Below are 17,209 nucleotides of genomic sequence, written 5' to 3' on the forward strand. Positions count from 1 at the left end.
GCAGATGGAGAAAGGACCAGATTTCATGGCTATCCCTGAGGAATCTGGGTCAGTTCTCTGATTTGGCCACCAGGGGTCATTTTACCCCTGTAAATCACCGTCTGGAGCACTTGGCATAAAGGCACACACAAAAGACTACCCTGGACTAAAACACACAGACACAAACGGAGAACCCTGACACACACACACACACACACTCTCTCTCTCTCTCGCTCTCACACACACACACAGTGCACGCACACACATATAAAAATACAGTATTGAGACATAGGGTCAGAAATGCTGTAGGATGCACACAGGGCAACAACTCCCTCAGTAATGTCAGGGTCTGAAGATGTCCACAAGAGCCAACTCTGCAGCCCCTCCGAGCCCCCACCTTGGGTAAAGAGGGAAGGAAATAGCCGGGCACAGTGGTTCATGCCTGTAATCCCAGCACTTTGGGAGGCGGGCAGATTCACCTGAGGTCGGGAGCTCGAGACCAGTCTGGCCAACATGGTGAAACTCCATCACTACTAAAAATACAAAAAATTAGCCGGGTTTGGTGGTGGGCACCTGTAATCCCAGTTACTTGGGAGGCTGAGGCAGGAGAATTGCATGAACCCAGGAGGCGAAGGTTGCAGTGAGCTGAGATCGCGCCATTGCACTGCAGCCCAGGCCAGTGTTAGACCCCTTTCCAAAAAAAAAAGGAAGGAATAGTAGATGGCCCATTTCCCTTGCTTCCAGCGTGCTGAGAATGGACAGCCTATTCTTCCCCATAAAGAGTTACTTCCCCATAAACTCTTCTTCTCTCCTGGCTATGGCAGGTTCCCTTAGTTCCCTTTTCCCTTCCCCAGAGAAGCCCCATCCCCTCCCCCTGAGCGTATGACTAGTTCCACCCCAGTCTCCATCCCTGCCCCAGGGCTGCTGCTCTGATATGCCCAGGGTAGTCTTCCATTGTATGTACTACTCCTAGGGCCGCAGGAAAACCCCAAGACATGAAGACTATCAGAATTGATTAATTTATTTAGCACTGCCCTCTCCCCACAATAATAGAAAGCACTGTACATAATGCCCTGGGAAGAAGTTAGACATGAACTCTAATACTTCAGGACAAGTGTGGTTCTCAAAGTGTGATCCAGGGACCGGCCCTTTGAGGGAGTCCACGAGGTCAAACTATTTTCATAATACTGCTACACAGATATTATTTGTCCCTTTCACTCTCATTCTCTCACAAGTATACTGTAGAGTTTTCCAGAGGTTTCATGAAGTGTGTGTGGTGACATTATTGCTCTCGTGGCTAACGGAATGTGTGCATGTGTATTTATTTTAAAAATGTATTCGCTTTAATTTCTAGTATGGTAAGTATCAAAAGAACAAAAGATAAGCAAAGCTGTTTGAGAGCCTCAGTTTCTAAGAGTGGCGTCTGAGACCAAAAAGTTTGAGAACCAATGCTTTAGTAGAAAGAATTTTCTCCTTACTCTGGACAAAGCAGAGAGAGAGAGAGAGAGAGAGAGAATATTAAGAACCTAAAATGGAGGAGGCCTGGAAAAGGGGGTGTGATGGAAGAAAGGATCACCTAAAAAGGGGTTGGACTTGGATTTTGGTGAGGAGGAAACTCTAAGCCAGTTTTGCCTTGCCCCCACTGTCCCATGCTGGGTGCCAGGTCTAAATTGTCACAAGTCACTATGCGAGAAAGAACCTAGTTCTGTCCATATGGAACTCTTCTATTAGGCCTCAATGGTGAGCAGGGGAAGCCTAGGCCGAAATGAAAGTGGGTGGCAATCCATGACAGAAGTCAGCAGATGAACAGGCATCCCGGTAGCATGGTCCACCAAACCTGGGGCTCTTCAGCTCTCAGGCCCCTGTGGCGGTTTAAGTCCAGAATGCTCATTTTCTGTTCCATCTAACCAGCTTTTAGCAGTTTAATGCCCCGCCCACCCAAAGGCATTTCGTCCCCTTCTGCCCTCTGCACCGGTGGGCTCTCTGCATCACTTCCCACCACTGGAGATGGGGTCCTCTGCCTGCTCACAGTTTAAAGAAGCCATTTCCAGCAGCAATGCCTTCCTCGGGCCCCGGCTTCCACACTTTGTACTCTTCTGCGTCGCTAAGCTGGAGTTGCCACCCAAAGACCCAAGTGCCCAGCCCACCTTGTGTGCACACCCTGCAAGCCTCCCAGAACGAGAGGCGTTGGGAGTCGGGCACGGACGGCGCTGTGGCATGATGTGCGTTCAGAGGGCGGAATCCTGGGGACTCTGTGTGAAGGAAGGCAGAGGGTGGGAGTTGGAGGGTAGCAGCAACCCCTGACTGGCGGCATCCGGCCTGGTGGCGTCGGTGGTGACGGCGGACCTTTCCGATTGCGCGAGCGCCGCCTGCGTCCCGTTGGTGGCCAAGGTCCTGACCCGGTGCGGAGTGCCCAGGCCGCGCAGGGTGTTGCGGAAGCCCTCGGCGCTAAAGTAGTACACCAGCGGGTCCAGCACGCAGTTGGCGCCGGCCAGCAGCACCATCACCATCAGTATCCCGCGCACGCGATCGCGGGCAGGCACGCTGGCCGCCACCAGCTTGCTTCGCTGCAGGCCGTAGACCGCCAGCGTGGCGTTGTAGGGCACGAAGCACAGCAGGAAGATGACGAGGTTGGCCAGCAGGAGGCGCACCGTCTTCAGCCGCCGCTGGCTCCGCGTGGCGTCGGGGCGCGCCAGCGTCCAGAAGACTCGGCCCGACGAGTAGACCACCGCCGCCAGGGGCAGCAGGAAGCCCAGAGCCTCGGCCAGCAGCACGAGGGGCAGCAGCCTGCCCTTCCACAGCTCGTCGCTGAAACTCTCGAAGCATAGGCGCACCTCGAGGTCCCGGTAGCGGCAGCGCGAGGGCCTGTGCACGCGGGCGGCGGGCACGGCAAACACCAGGATGAACGCCCACACGCCCAGGCAGAGCAGCCGCGCCACGCGGGGCCGTCGCAGGTGGCGCAGTCGCAGCGGGTGCACGATGGCAGCGTAGCGGTCCACGTTAATGAGCATCAGGAAGATGCAGCTGCCGTACATGTTCATCTGGAAGATGGCTCCCGCCGTCTGGCACAGGAGGTCGGGGAAGGGCCAGTGGTGCAGTGTGTAGTAGGAGAGACGAAGGGGCAGCGAGAGGGAGAAGAGCAAGTCGCTGGCCGCTAGGTTACACATGTACACGCTCACCACCGAGTGCACGCGCAGCGCGCGCAGAAAGACCCAGAGGGCCAGCGCGTTGAGGGGGAGCCCGGCAGCCAGCACCAAGCTGTAGACCACCAAGTGCAGGCGGTGGGTAGGTCGGTAGTCAGGACACGGGAGAACAGAACTGTTGGTTGAGGAGCTGTTGGCCAACATTGTGCCAAAGTGGGAATGGGAGCTAGGCTGGGGATGCCATGGGGCACACCAGAGTCATGGCATGGCATTCACCTCCGGGGCTGGGGCCTGGAGGCTGTACAGACATGGTCCCAAAACAAGCAGAGGGAGGGTATAGGAATGCGGGCTATGGCTGCAGGGACAGATGGCTGCCAAGGGTTGGGTGCATTTGGTCACAGCTTCGTCAGCAGCAGAGACCTGAAATAGGAAGGCAAGCCAGAAGTTACACAGAGACAGGGCTGCACACACAAATGTTTAGCTACACTGGCAGGCCTTCTGAATCTTTTCTCAGCCTCAAGTCTGCCATTGGGCCAGAATAGGTTCCTACAGTAGGACTATATAGTATAGTGTTAAACACCCAGGCTTGAAGGCAGGGACTGGGATACCTAGGTTTAACTCTTGGTTTTGCTAACTTACCTAGTTGTGTGACTTCAGAAAAATTAATCTGGGCTGGGTGCAGTGGCCTACACCTGTAATCCTGGCACTTTGGGAGGCCAAGGCAGATCAATCGCTTGAACCTAGGGGTTGGGGACCAGCCTGGGCAACATGGCAAAACCCCGTCTCTACAAAAAAATACAGGGCCAGGTGCAGTGGCTCACACCTGTAATCCCAGCACTTTGGGAGGCCGAGGCAGGTGGATCACCTGAGGTCAGGAGTTTTAGACCAACCTGTCCAATATGGTGAAACCCCCATCTCTACTAAAAGTACAAAAATGAGCTGGGTGTGGTGGTGCTCACCTGTAATCCCAGCTACTCGGGAGGCTGAGACAGGAGAATCACTTGAAACTGGGAGGCAGAGGTTGCAGTGAGCTGAGACCGTGCCATTGTACTCCAGCCTGGACAACAGAAGTGAAACTCTGTCTCAAAAAATAAAAATAGCCGCGCTTGGTGGCTTACGCCTGTAATTCTAGCACTTTGGGAGGCCGAGGCAGGTGTACCGCCTGAGGTCAGGAGTTCGAGACCAGCCTGGCCAGTATGGTGAAACCCTATCTCTACTAAAAAAATACCAAAAATTAGTCTGGCATAGGGGCGGGCACCTGTAATCCCAGCTACTCAGGAGACTGAGACAGAGGAATTGCTTGAACCCGAGGGGCGGAGGTTGCAGTGAGCCAAGATTGCGCCTATTGCACTCCAGCCTGGGCAACAAGAGCGAAACTCCGTCTCAAAAATAAATTAATTAATTAAATTAAAAATAAAATAAATAAAAATAAGGCTGGGCGCAGTGGCTCATACCTGTAATCCCAGCACTGTGGGAGGCTGAGGTGGGCGGATCACCTGAGGTCAGGAGTTCGAGATCATCCTGGCCAATATGGTGAAATCCTGTCTCTACTAAAAAAAAAAAAAATTAGCCGGGTGTGGTGGCAGGCACCTATAATCCCTGCTACTTGGGAGGCTGAGGCAGGAAGAATCACTTGAACCCGGAAGGCGGACGTTGCAGTGAGCCGAGATCACACCATTGCACTCTAGCCTGGGTGACAGAGCAAGACTGTCTCAAAAAAAATAAAATAAAAAATATTAAAAAATTAAAAAATTAGCCAGGCATGGTGGCACATGCCCATAGTCTCAGCTACTTGTGAGGCTGAAGTGAGAGAATCACTTGACTCCAGGGAGGTGGAGGATGCAGTGCAGTGAGCTTCAAGTGCACCATTGCACGCCGGCATAGTGGCTCACGCCTGTTATCCAGTACTTTGGGAGATCACCTGAGGTCAGGAGTTAGAGATTAGCCTGGCCAACACGGCGAAACGCTGTCTATATTAAAAATACAAAAATTACCCAGATGTGGTGGCATGTGCCTGTAGTCCCAGCTACTTAGGAGGCTGAGGCAGGAGAATCACTTGAACCCAGGAGGTGGAGGCTGCAGTGAGCTGCCATTGTACCACTGCCCTCGAACCTGGGTGACAAAACGAGACTCTATCTCAAAAAAAAAAAAAAGAAGAAAGGGGGACGCACGGTAGCTTATGCCTGTGATCTCAGCACTTTGGGAGACTGATGTGGATGGATTACTTGAGGCCAGGAGTTCAAGACCAACCTGGCCAATATGACAAAATCTTGCCTCTACTAAAAATACGAAGATTAGCTGGGTGTGGTGGTGTGCACTTGTAATCCCAGCTATTCGGGAGGCTAAGGCATGAGAATTGCTTGAATCTGGGAGGCAGAAGTGGCAGTGAGCCAAGATCACGCCACTGCACTCCAGATGACAGAGCGAGACTCTGTCTCAGAAAATGAGAGACAGCAAATCCATGAGGTTGTTTGGAGATTAAGATGATGTGTGTAAAATGCTTAGGTTGCTGTTACTATCTCAAGATCTCTTCCTTCCTTCTTTCCTTGCTTACTGAGCTCATAGAAGGTTCCAGGCATGTTCACAGCAGGGAACAAAACAAAAAGTCTGTGCCCCCACCTCCTTTACATTCCATTGGAGGAAGACAGATAATAAGCACAAATCAATAGGTCGTCTTATGGAACACCTCCTGGGACCAGGTGCTAGGCTAGCTCCTCGGTATCCAAAGAATAAAGGTCAAACTCCCGAGTATATGGGAGGCTGAGGCGGGAGAATCACTTGAACCCAGGAGGCGGAGGTTGCAGTGAGCCAAGATCACGCCACTGTACTCCAGCCTGGGTGACAGAGTGAGACTCCATCTCAAACAAGCAACAAGCAAACAAAACTCCCAAATACAGAACAAAATCCCAGCCTTCCTCATCACAGCCATCATTGCGCTTATGTGGGCTGGATTCCTGGTCAAAGCAAACTGGGTTCAGCTTAATTATTTGACTTCTCAGTTTCTTCATCTGTAAAATGGGAATAATAACATAACAGTGCCCTCATAGGCTGATTGCATGCTCGTCTTCACCAGAGCCACATGTGAATAAATTTGACAGCACAGTCTTGCTAGGCAGGGGAAGGCCCTGTGGGTTGATTTTTGCCAAGTGCTCCCCCAGCAGGTCTAATCCCAGATGAAGCTCTGTGGTAGTGGGGAGACGGTGGTTTGGTAGTGAGTGACCAAAGGGAACCCTAAGCCCAGAGAGCACAGAGGCGAGGTGAGGAAGGGTACCGCTGGTGCTGACGAGGCTGTCAGAGCGGGGAATGCAGCAGCTGCTGTCCTCAGGCAAAAACTGACAGACAAAGGATGTGGTCAAGAGATGGAAGAGACAGAGGAAAGGACATAGTCTGAGGGATGCCACCTTCCTCAACGCCATAACGCCATGGAAGCCACCCCTCCACTTCAACCCCACGTACCATCTATTTTGTGTATGTGTGGGAAAATATACATAACTTAAAATTTGTAAAATTTTTTGTGTGCATGCTCTGTCACCCAGGCTGGAGTGCAATAGCACGATGTCTCACTGCAACCTCTGCCCCCCAGGTTCAAGCAATTACCCTGCCTCTGCCTCCTGAGCAGCTGGGATTACAGGCATGTGCCATAATGCCCAGCTAAATTGTTTTGTATTTTTAGTAGAGATGGGGTTTCACCATGTTGACCAGGCTGGTCTCCAACTCCTGACCTCAGGTGATCTGCCCACCTCGGCCTCCCAAAGTGGGAGGATTGTTTACAGTCATTATAGGTGGGAGCCACTGTGCCAGGCCGATCATTTTTTTTTTTTTTTTTTTTTTTTGAGACAGGGTCTTACTATGTTCCCCAGGCTGGTTTTGAACTCTTGGACACTCAAATGATCCTGCCTCAGCCTCCCAAGTAGCTGGGACTTACAGGCATGCACGACTGCACCCAGCTAACACTTACCATTTCTAAGTGTACAATGCAGTGTAGTTAAGTACATTGACAGTGTTGTGGCCGGGCGGGGTGCTCACGCCTATAATCCCAGCACCGTGGGAGGCCAAGGCGGGTGGATCACCCAAGGTCAGGAGTTTGAGACCAACCTGGCCAACATGGTGAAACCCATCTCTAGTAAAAATACAAAAATTAGCTGGGCGTAGTGGCATGTGCCTATAGTCCCAGCTACTTGGGAGGCTGAGGCAGGAGAATTGCTGGAACCTGGGAGGCAGAGGTTGCAGTGAGCCAAGATTGTGCCACTGCACTCCGGCCTGGGAGACAGAGCGAGAGTCCGTCTCAAAAACAACAACAACAACAACGAAAAAGACCAAGACAGTGTTGCTTAACCGTCACCACTGTCTGTTTCCAGAAATAGAACTTTTTCATCAACCAAGCAACGACTCTGCAGTCATTAAACGGTACTACCCACGGCACCCCACTCAGCTCCTGGTTCTAGTCTACTTTCTGTCTCAATGAATTTGCCTATCTTGGATATCTCATATGAATGGAATCATACAATATTTGTCCTTTTGTGTCTGTTTTTTTTATTTTTATGTTTTTACTTAGCATAATGTTTCCAAGATTCATTCATGTTGCAGCCTCCGAAGTAGCTGGGATTACAGGCATGCACCACCACGCCTGCCTAATTTTGTATTTTTAGTAGAGACAAGGTCTCTCTCCCTGTTGGTCAGGCTGGTCTTGAACTCCTGACCTCGGGTGATCCGCCTGCCTCGGCCTCCCAAAGTTCTGGGATTACAGATGTGAGCAACCGTGCCTGGCCTGGAATTTCATTTTTATAGCTGGATAATGTATTTCACTGCATAATATTTTGCTCATCCATTCATCTGTCAGTGAATACTTGGATTCTTTCCACCTTTTGGCTATTGTGAATAATGCCACTGTGAACACGGGTGTCTACATGTCATCTTAGGGAAAGAAGTTGTCTGAGACCCTGAGCAATTATCCCAAGACACCGAGCTTATTCCTTTCAAAAGGAACTGTTTAGGCCGGGCGTGGTGGCTCACACCTGTAATCCCAGCACTTTGGGAGGCCGAGGCAGGCGGATCACGAGGTCAGGAGATCGAGACCGTCCTGGCTAACACGGTGAAACCCCGTCTCTACTAAAAATACAAAAAATTAACCGGGCGTGGTGGCAGGTGCCTATAGGCCCAGCTACTCGGGAGGCTGAGGCAGGAGAATAGCATGAACCCAGGAGGCGGAGCTTGCAATGAGCCGAGATTGAGCCACTGCACTCCAGCCTGGGCGACAGAGCGAGACTCCGTCTCAAAAAGAAAAAAAAAGGGACAGGCATGGTGGCTCACGCCTGTAATCCCAGCACTTTGGGAGGCTGAGGCGGGCAGATCACAAGGTCAGGAGATCGAGACCATCCTGGCTAACATGGTGAAACCCCGTCTCTACTAAAAATACAAAAAAAATGAGCCAGGCGTTGTGACGGGCGCCTGTACTCCCAGTTACTCAGGAGACTGGCGTTAACCTGGGAGGTAGAGATTGCAGTGAGTCAAGTTTGCACCACTGCACTCCAGCCTGGGTGACAGAGGGAGACTCTGTCTCAATTAAAAAAAAAAAAAAAAAGGAACTGTTTAAATTGTTGCAAGAAAATAAGTCATAAACCTGACTATAACAAGTTTTTTTTCATTGTTGTTTTACTTTTTTTGGTGTTTTTTCTTTGAGGCAGGGTCTCACTCCGTGATCTAGGCTGGAAAGCAGAGGCTTGATCTTGGTCCACTGCAGTCCTGACCTCCCAGATTCAAGGGATCCTCTTACCTCAGTCTCTGAGTAGTTGGACCTACAGGTGTGTGCCACCATCCCTGGCTAATTTTTAATTTTTTTTGTAGATGGCCGGGTGCGGTGGCTCATGCCTGTAATCCTTTGGGAGGCTGAGGTGGGTGGATCACTTGAGGTCAGGAGTTCGAAACCAGCCTGACCAACATGGTGAAACCCCATCTCTACTAAAAATACAAAAAATTAGCCAGGCATGGTGGCAGGTGCCTGTAATCCCAGCTCCTCAGGAGGTTGAGTCAGGAGAATCGCTTGAACCCAGGAGGCAGAGGTTGCAGTGAGCTAAGATCGTGCCACTGCACTCCAGCCTGGGCTACAGAGCAAGACTCCATCTCAAAAAAAGAAAAAGAAAAATGTTTTTTGTAGAAACGGGGTCTGACCGTGTTGCCCGGACTGGTTGTAAACTCATAGGCTCAAGCAGTCCTTATGCCCTGGGGCTCTGAAAGTCCTAGGATTACAGGCATGAGCCACTGTACTGGGCCACAAGTTTTTCTTGTATTTGGTTTTGTTCTCCCTCCAACCACCACTATCAACAGTTTGAGACTTGTAAGAGATACAGTAAAACAGTTAAAGGGAATAAAGAAATACTTCCTCTGCAAAATACCAATCTCAACAACGAAAATAATACCAAATAGGACTTAAACATGCTGAAAAGCAAGCAAAAGCAGGCTCATTTCTGATACACTCCCCTGGCCCATGCTCCTTTGCTCCATTCACACCAAACTAATACACATTGTGGACATACCTTAAGTTTTCAGGACTCTGCCTTGGTATGTGGTGTTTTTTCACCTTGGAATGCCCTGCCTCCCGTTCTCCAACTGGCAAGCCTAGTATTTTCTCCAGACTCTGCAAAGCGGTCCCTGACCGCCCCGGGCAACACAGGCAGATGTGGTATCCTTACTTGTGCCTCCACTGCAGTGCGGAGCTTTCTCAGCGCTCTCCGCATGCATGGTAGTCAGCTATTCCTGGTCTGCCCCTCCCATTAGACTGTAAGCTCTTAGAGGGAGGGGCTGTGGACCATGGCTTATTCAACTTTGTGTATTCCCAGCACCTACCTCTGTAAATGTTAAAAATGATAGCTATCATTTACTGATCATCACCATATCGCAATGTGCATACGTAACATCCAACATAGATACATTATTTCACTTCCTCGTTTGTCCAACTGAAATGTATAAAGTGGGTTATTCTAATAATATTTTTAATAACCCACTTCCAAAAGTGGTGACATAAACTCATGTTTCACACATGCACATAAATACGCCTCCTTGAATCACCTGAAACCAAGAGGTGGAGCTTGCGGTGAACCAAGATCACACCACTGCACTCCATTCTGGGCAACGGAGTGAGACTCCGTCTCAATGAAAATAAATAAATAAACAGGCCGGGCGCAGTGGCTCACACCTGTAATCCCAGCACTTTGGGAGGCCAAGGTGGGCAGATCATGAGGAGGGCAAACTCAGGAGTTTGAGACCAGCCTGGCCAACATGATGAAACCCCGTCTCTACTAAAAATACAAATTAGCTGGGCGTGGTGGTGCATGCTTGTAGTCCCAGCTACTTGGGAGGTTGAGGCAGGAGGATTGCTTGAACCCGAGGGGCAGAGGTTGCAGCGAGCAGAGATCATGCCACTGCACTCCAGCTTGAATGACAAAAGCGAAATTCCATCTCAAAAAAATAAATAAGCCTCCTTACAATTCCCCCTTAAGTGCATACATAAGCACTTAGGCACTTAGTTTGCTGTTTTGAACCCCTCAATCGTTCTATGTGTATTTGTTCTATTTCCCTAAGTAGATGGTAAGCTCCTAGGGTGGGAGCGCACCTTGCAGACACATTTCACTCTCTGCATTTAGCAGGCCCTGAGTGACACTTACTGGCTGCTTAATAGGAAATTCAACCTCCCCACCCCATACACCCATCCTGCCCCCAACTGCCCCCGTCCACGCTCTAATTCTGTGATAATGGTTCTTATATCAATTTTGTCCAAATGTATAACTCAGCAAAAGACCACTTTCCTTAAAAGACCTGTTTGGAAACAGCTTGCAATTAAGATTTCAGTAACAGTTTACACTGTAATTACAGTATCACTTGATCATTCTTAACCATGACTTGGAGAACCAGTAGATACTTCCAATTAGAAAGCATATACTAGACACTGAATGAGTGGATGGATTATTTTCAAAGAATCTCAAGGCAGCCCTTCTTCCCTTCCCTCCCCCTCCCCTCCCCCTCCCCCTCCCCTCCCTTCCCTCCCCTCCCCTTCCCGAGATGGAGTTTCGCATGCTGTATCACCCAGGCTGCAGCGAACAGGCACAATCTTGGCTCACTGCAACTTCTGCCTCCTGGGTTCAAGTGATTCTCCTGCCTCAGCCTCCCGAGTAGCTGGGATTATAGGCGCTCACCACCACGTCTGGCTAATTTCTGGCTTTTTTTTGTTTTGTTTTTTTGAGACGGAGTTTCACTCTTATTGCCCAGAGTGGAGTGCAATGGCACGATCTCGGCTCCCGGCAACCTCCGCCTCCAAGGTTTAAGTGATTCTCCTGCCTCAGCCTCCTTGGTAGCTGGAATTAGAGGCACGTGCCACCATGCATGGCTAATTTTGTATTTTTAGTAGAGATGGGGTTTCTCCCTGTTGGTGAGGCTGGTCTCGAACTGCTGACCTCAGGTGATCCACCCACCTCAGCCTCCCAAAGTGCTGGAATTATAGGCGTGAGCCATCATGCCTGGACAATTTCTGTATTTTTAGTAGAGAAGACTGGGTTTCACCATGTTGGCCAGGCTGGTCTCGAACTCCTGACCTCAGGTGATCCTCCAGCTTCGGCCTCCCAGAGTGCTGGGATTACACCGTGCCTGGCTGATCTCAAGTCTTTCTGTTGAAAAAGTTACAACATGCCAGACACAGTGGCTCACGCCTGTAATCCCAGCACTTTGGGAGGTCAAGGCAGGCGGATCACCTGAGGTTAGGAATTCGAGACTAGCCTGGCCAACGTGGTAAAACCTCATCTCTACTAAAAATACAAAAATTAGCCAGGCGTGGTGGCACACGCCTGTAATCCCAGCTACTCCAGTGGCTGAGGTGGGAGAATTGCTTGAGCTCGGGAGACGGAGGTTGCAGTGAGCCAAGATTGTGCCACTGCACTCCAGCCTGGCGGACAGAGCGAGACTCTGTCTCAAAAAAAAAAAAAAGAAAGAAAAGAAAAAAAAGAGGCCGGGCACGGTGGCTCAAGCCTGTAATCCCAGCACTTTGGGAGGCCGAGACGGGTGGATCACGAGGTCAGGAGATCGAGACCTTCCTGGCTAACACGGTGAAACCCCGTCTCTACTAAAAAATACAAAAAAATTAGCCAGGCGTGATGGCGGGCGCCTGTAGTCCCAGCTACTCGGGAGGCTGAGGCAGGAGAATGGCGTAAACCCGGGAGGCGGAGCTTGCAGTGAGCTGAGATCCGGTCATTGCACTCCAGCCCGGGCGACAGAGCGAGACTCCGTCTCAAAAAAAAAAAAAAAAGAAAAAGAAAAAGAAAGGGCCGAGCATGGTGGCTTACACCTGTAATCCCAGCACTTTAGGAGGCCGAGGCAGGCGGATCACGAGGTCGGGAGATCGGACCATCCTGGCTAACACGGTGAAACTCCATCTCTACTACAAAAAATTAGCCAGGTTTGGTGGCACATGCCTATAATCCCATCTACTCGGGAGGCTGAGGCAGGAGACTCTCTTGAACCCAGGAGGCAGAGGTTGCAGTGAGCCAAGATTGTGCCACTGCACTCCAGTCTGGGCGGCAGAGTGAGACTCCATTTAAAAAAAGAAAAAGAAAAAAAAATTACAATGTTAAATAGACCAAGATATTTAGATGAGCAGCTACTTAAAGGTAAAGTTAGGCCAATAGGCCAAGTGGTGGCTCACGCCTGGAATTCCAGCACTTTGGGAGGCTGAGGTGGGTAGATCACCTGAGGTAAGGCATTCAAGACCAGCCTGGCCAACATGGCAAAACCCCATATCTACCAAAAATACAAAAATTAGCTGGGCGTGGTGTGGCACCTGTAATCCCAGCTACCCGGGAGGCTGAGGCAGGAGAATCGCTTGAGCCCAGGAGTTGGAGGTTGTAGTGAGCTGAGATCATGTCACTGCACTCCAGCCTGGGCGACAAGAGTGAAACTCTGTCTCAAAAACATAAATGAATAAATATAAAGGTAAAGTTAGGAATGTTTTAGAAAGGAAATGGCGATGCTCTCTTGTTACTCTGTTCCAAAGGGGAGAAGTTCTTGGGTTTCTTTTTTTTGGATACAGAGTCTCACTTTGTTTGGAGGCTGGAGTGCAGTAGCACCATCTTGGCTCACTGCAACCTCCACCTCTTAGGTTCAAGTAATTCTCGTGCCTTAGCCACCCGAGTAGCTGGGATCATGGCTCACACCACCACACCTGCCTAACCTTTTGTGTTTTCGGTAGAAACAGGGTTTCACCATGTTGGCCAGGTTAGGCTGGTCTCCTGACCTCGAGTGATCTGCAGACCTCGGCCTCCCAAATTGCTGGGTGCTGGGATTACAAGCGTGAGCCACTGCACCCAGCCCATCTTTTTTTTTTTTTTTTTTTGAGACGGAGTCTCCCTCCGTCGCCTAGGCTGGAGTGCAGTGGGGCAATCTCAGCTCACTGCAACCTTCGCCTCCCCGGTTCAAGCAATTCTCTTGTCTCAGCCTCCTGAGTAGCTGGGACTACAGGCGCATGCCACCATGCCTGGCTAAGTTTTGTATTTTTAGTAGATACGGGGTTTCTCCTGACCTCAGGTGATCCACTCGCCTCGGCCTCCCAAAGTGCTGAGATTATAGGCATGGGCCACCGCACCCAGCCCCAGCCCATCTTGGGTTTCTTTATAAAGGAGCCTGGTTGTCAAAAAGCCACCTCTTTCTGACAGTCTCACAGAATGGCCCAAGCTGAGCACTGAGAGCTGCCAGGCCCCTGGCCTGGTCCCCATCCCACACTCCTGCTTCCCGAGCCCTGCGGCTCCCTTCAGGAGCGGAATAGGCACAGTGCCAGGCCAGATGGCGAAGATGGAAAAAACTGCCAAAAAGGAGGCTAACAGGAAGTGGAAGGAGGGAATCTAGGTGTGGGGGAGGGGCAGCACAGACCCTCTCCCCCAGTCCTGCCTTGAAGAAGAGGTTAGGCTGTGGAGAGATGCAGGAATCAAAGAAATGGCAACTGCCCCAGAAAAGAAGGAACACCAGGAAGGAGGGACATGGAGGCCCCTGTAGGAGGATAAATCTCTCCTTACTGATGTCAGGTAAGTATACCACTCATTACACATGTGTGTGCACAGACACATCGACATACACACACGCTAAGAGATGTGCACACAAGATCCCTAGTAACAGAAATCAGTGTCTATACACATCCTGTAATATACATGTATGTGCACAGACACCTGGGCTGGGGAAGAAGAGAAAGAAGGCCCTGCCTTAGGGACAGTATCCTTACACAGACATACAACCAGGCAGCTTCACAAGCACGGGTGATCTCAACCCCAAGGCACTGAGGAGCAAAGAGACTGCGATACAGAGGCCCCAAGACTGCTCCTCCTATATCACCCAACCCAACACCGCTCACACACCAGAGGGTGTGCAGCCACCTTCCTTCTCCCTGTGTCTCTGTCCTTCAGCTTCCCACATACATATCCGGGGCCCAGGTTCCTTACCTCCTCAGGGCCTCTGGGATCTGTCCCATTGCCCTCTGAGCTGGGCTGGGCACTGCTTTTTGCTGAGATAAGCCAGAGGGGCAGGGCTATTTTCTGCCAGAGGCAGGAAGTGAGAACAGGAGTGTAAAAGTGAGCAAGAGGTGCAGTCATGATCATTCCCTCACTCTCCTCCACACACCCTGCCCCGGTATCCAGCCTCTCTGGCGAGCGATGTTGAGGGGGGCTGAAGAGAAAGGACCAGGGGGTTGGGAACAATGAGAAGGGCAGGGGGAGGGGAATGGCTTCTCTCTGCCCAGTTCCTCCCCCATGCTCTTCCTGTGTTACCCACCTCCCCACAAGCACCACACGCCTTGCTCTGTCTTTGCCTCCTCTTTCTTTCTTTCTGGATTTTTTTTTTTTTTTTTGAGACGGAGTCTCACACTGTCACCTGAGCTGGAGAGCAGTGGCGCGATCTCAGCTCACTGCAACCTCTGCCTCCTGGATTCACGCGATTCTCCTGCCTCAGCCCCCCGAGTAGCTGGGATTACAGGCACGCACCACCACACCCAGCTAATTTTTTGTATTTTTAGTAGAGACAGGGTTTCACCATGTTGGCCAGACTGGTCTCAAACTCCTGACCTTGTGGTCTGCCTGCCTCGGCCACCCAGAGTGCTGGGATTAGAGGCGTGGGTCACCGCACCTGGCCTGCCTCCTCTTTCAAATAATTCACATCCTGGGTCCCCCGACTCCAGTTTCTAGGGTCAGAGGTCTGAAAAGAAGGTTCTTACATCTCCCCATCCCCCTTGCCCCTGAGGATCAATCAGCTCTGGAATAGGCCCACCCTCATTTTAGAGTCTCGTGGCCCATCAGTGTCTCAGCCCCACCACAGGAAGTCCCTCTTTAGTACGTGCTCTAACCCATTCGCTGAATTGGCGAAGCCTACTTCCTCTGCTGCTGTGTTCAGGCGGCGTTGGGAGGATGCACCCTTTCCCCGCAGACGGGCTTCATCGTGAGGACTTAGTATCTCTGTATCCAGGCCCCCCAAACAGACCCCAGCTGTGCTGAGCCTCCAGCAGAAGCTTGGCTCGGTCTAAAGCCTTTGTGAAAAGCTCTGTCCCAGAGCTGTTTTGGGGGCACAAATGAATCCTTTTCTTCTGCTTATCCTGGGCCTGAGGGGCAGGGGTGAGATGGAACACTACATGGAACAGGAGGATAAATCCTCATCCTGGAGGTGTGGAGACAGTACCAAGTCCCCAGGCTGAGTGGGGAGGCCTCCTTCTGCCCCAGGGGCCACATTCTTCCTCAGAGAGGAGTCTCTGGCATGGTCCCGCATGTCAGGTCGTGTCTTCCCTCCTCCCTGGCCCAAGCCTGCCTGCTTCTCCAGCCAAAATTCCTGCTCCTGCCTCTCCCCACCCTTCTCTACTGAAGCCTGTCTCTTCCTGCATTTCTAGCATCGTCCTCGGCCCTGGCTTCTCCCTCCCTGAGTACTCTGACCTCATCCCTCCTGACATTTGTCTGGGAAAAGGCAGAAAGTAAAGGTGGTCTACAGCTCAATAATTAGTTTCCCTGATGTGCGGATATCACCTTGCCATTGTGCCTCTCTCTTTACCCTGCTTTCGAGAGCTGGAAAAGCAAGAAAGTCAGTCCCAAGAGAAGCCACGGAGGCAGGCCCAGCCCCCTGACATGTGCCCTCAGGTGGTCTGTGTGCATCTGACCCACCCTTGCTTGTAGCCTGGCAAGTCCTGCTTCCTCAGGGAAATCCACTAGAGCCTGTGGGCCTTGCTGACCTCACTTGACCTTAGTGTGCACTGGCTTCAGCCCTCCCCCCTCTTGCCGGCTCCTTCTCCTGGGTTAGTTTTTTTCTTTTTTTTTTTTTTTTTTCTGAGATGGAGTCTCGCTTGCTGTGTCACCCAGGCTGGAGTACAGTGGTGCAATCTCAGCTTACTGCGACCTCCGCCTCCCAGGTTCTAGCAATTCTCCTGCCTCAGTCTCCCAAGTAGCTGAGACTACAGGCACCTGCCACCACCCCTGGCTAATTTTTGTATTTTTAGTAGAGACGGGTTTTCACTATGTTGGCCAGGCTGGTCTTGAATGCTGACCTCAGGTGATTCGCCCTCCTCAGCCTCCCAAAGTGCTGGGATTACAGGCATGAGCCACTGTGCCCGGCCATTCTCCTGGGCTTTTTTAAATGCCCCTGGGCATAAAAGATTTCTGTCAGTATGTATGTCCTGGGGTATGCACTGGGGGCAGCAGAGTGGGAGAGCAGATGGCATCAGACAGATGGCGTTGGGCTCTAGTGCCTCTGAGTAGCCGGGAGGTGAGGCCTACATGTGCTGCATGCGAGGAAGTTTCTGTCTCACCTCAATCCCTGCCTCGGTGTCCCACTAGGTCTGCAACTTTAGCTTACCCTAAAAGGAGGATTCCTGCTGGCCTGGGCAACGTAGTGGGACCCCATCTCTAAAAAAAAAAAAAATTTTTTTTTTTTTTTTTCCAGATGGAGTCTCGCTCTGTTGCCAGGATGGAGTGCAGTGGTGTGATCTCAGCTCACTGCAACCTCCACCTCCCGGGTTCAAGCGATTCTCCTGCCTCAGCCTCCCGAGTAGCTGGGACTACAGGTGCATGCCACCATGCCCAACT

The 17,209-nt window shown here is 51.1% G+C and overlaps 1 protein-coding gene across 1 annotated transcript; it reads right to left on the reverse strand.

Moving 5' to 3' along the window:
- Positions 1–979: 979 nt before the first annotated feature.
- LPAR5 (lysophosphatidic acid receptor 5) lies at positions 980–14,911 on the reverse strand. The gene is made up of 2 exons (XM_023232449.3): positions 14,594–14,911; positions 980–3,542 (listed from the first exon to the last, which is right to left on the reverse strand). The coding sequence occupies exon 2, from the start codon at positions 3,324–3,326 to the stop codon at positions 2,208–2,210; it is 1,119 nt and encodes a 372-aa protein (XP_023088217.1). The 5' UTR covers positions 3,327–3,542; positions 14,594–14,911; the 3' UTR covers positions 980–2,207.
- Positions 14,912–17,209: the final 2,298 nt, after the last annotated feature.

The sequence above is a fragment of the Piliocolobus tephrosceles genome, chromosome 10, assembly GCF_002776525.5.
Source record: "Piliocolobus tephrosceles isolate RC106 chromosome 10, ASM277652v3, whole genome shotgun sequence".
Classification (NCBI taxonomy): Eukaryota; Metazoa; Chordata; class Mammalia; order Primates; family Cercopithecidae; genus Piliocolobus; species Piliocolobus tephrosceles.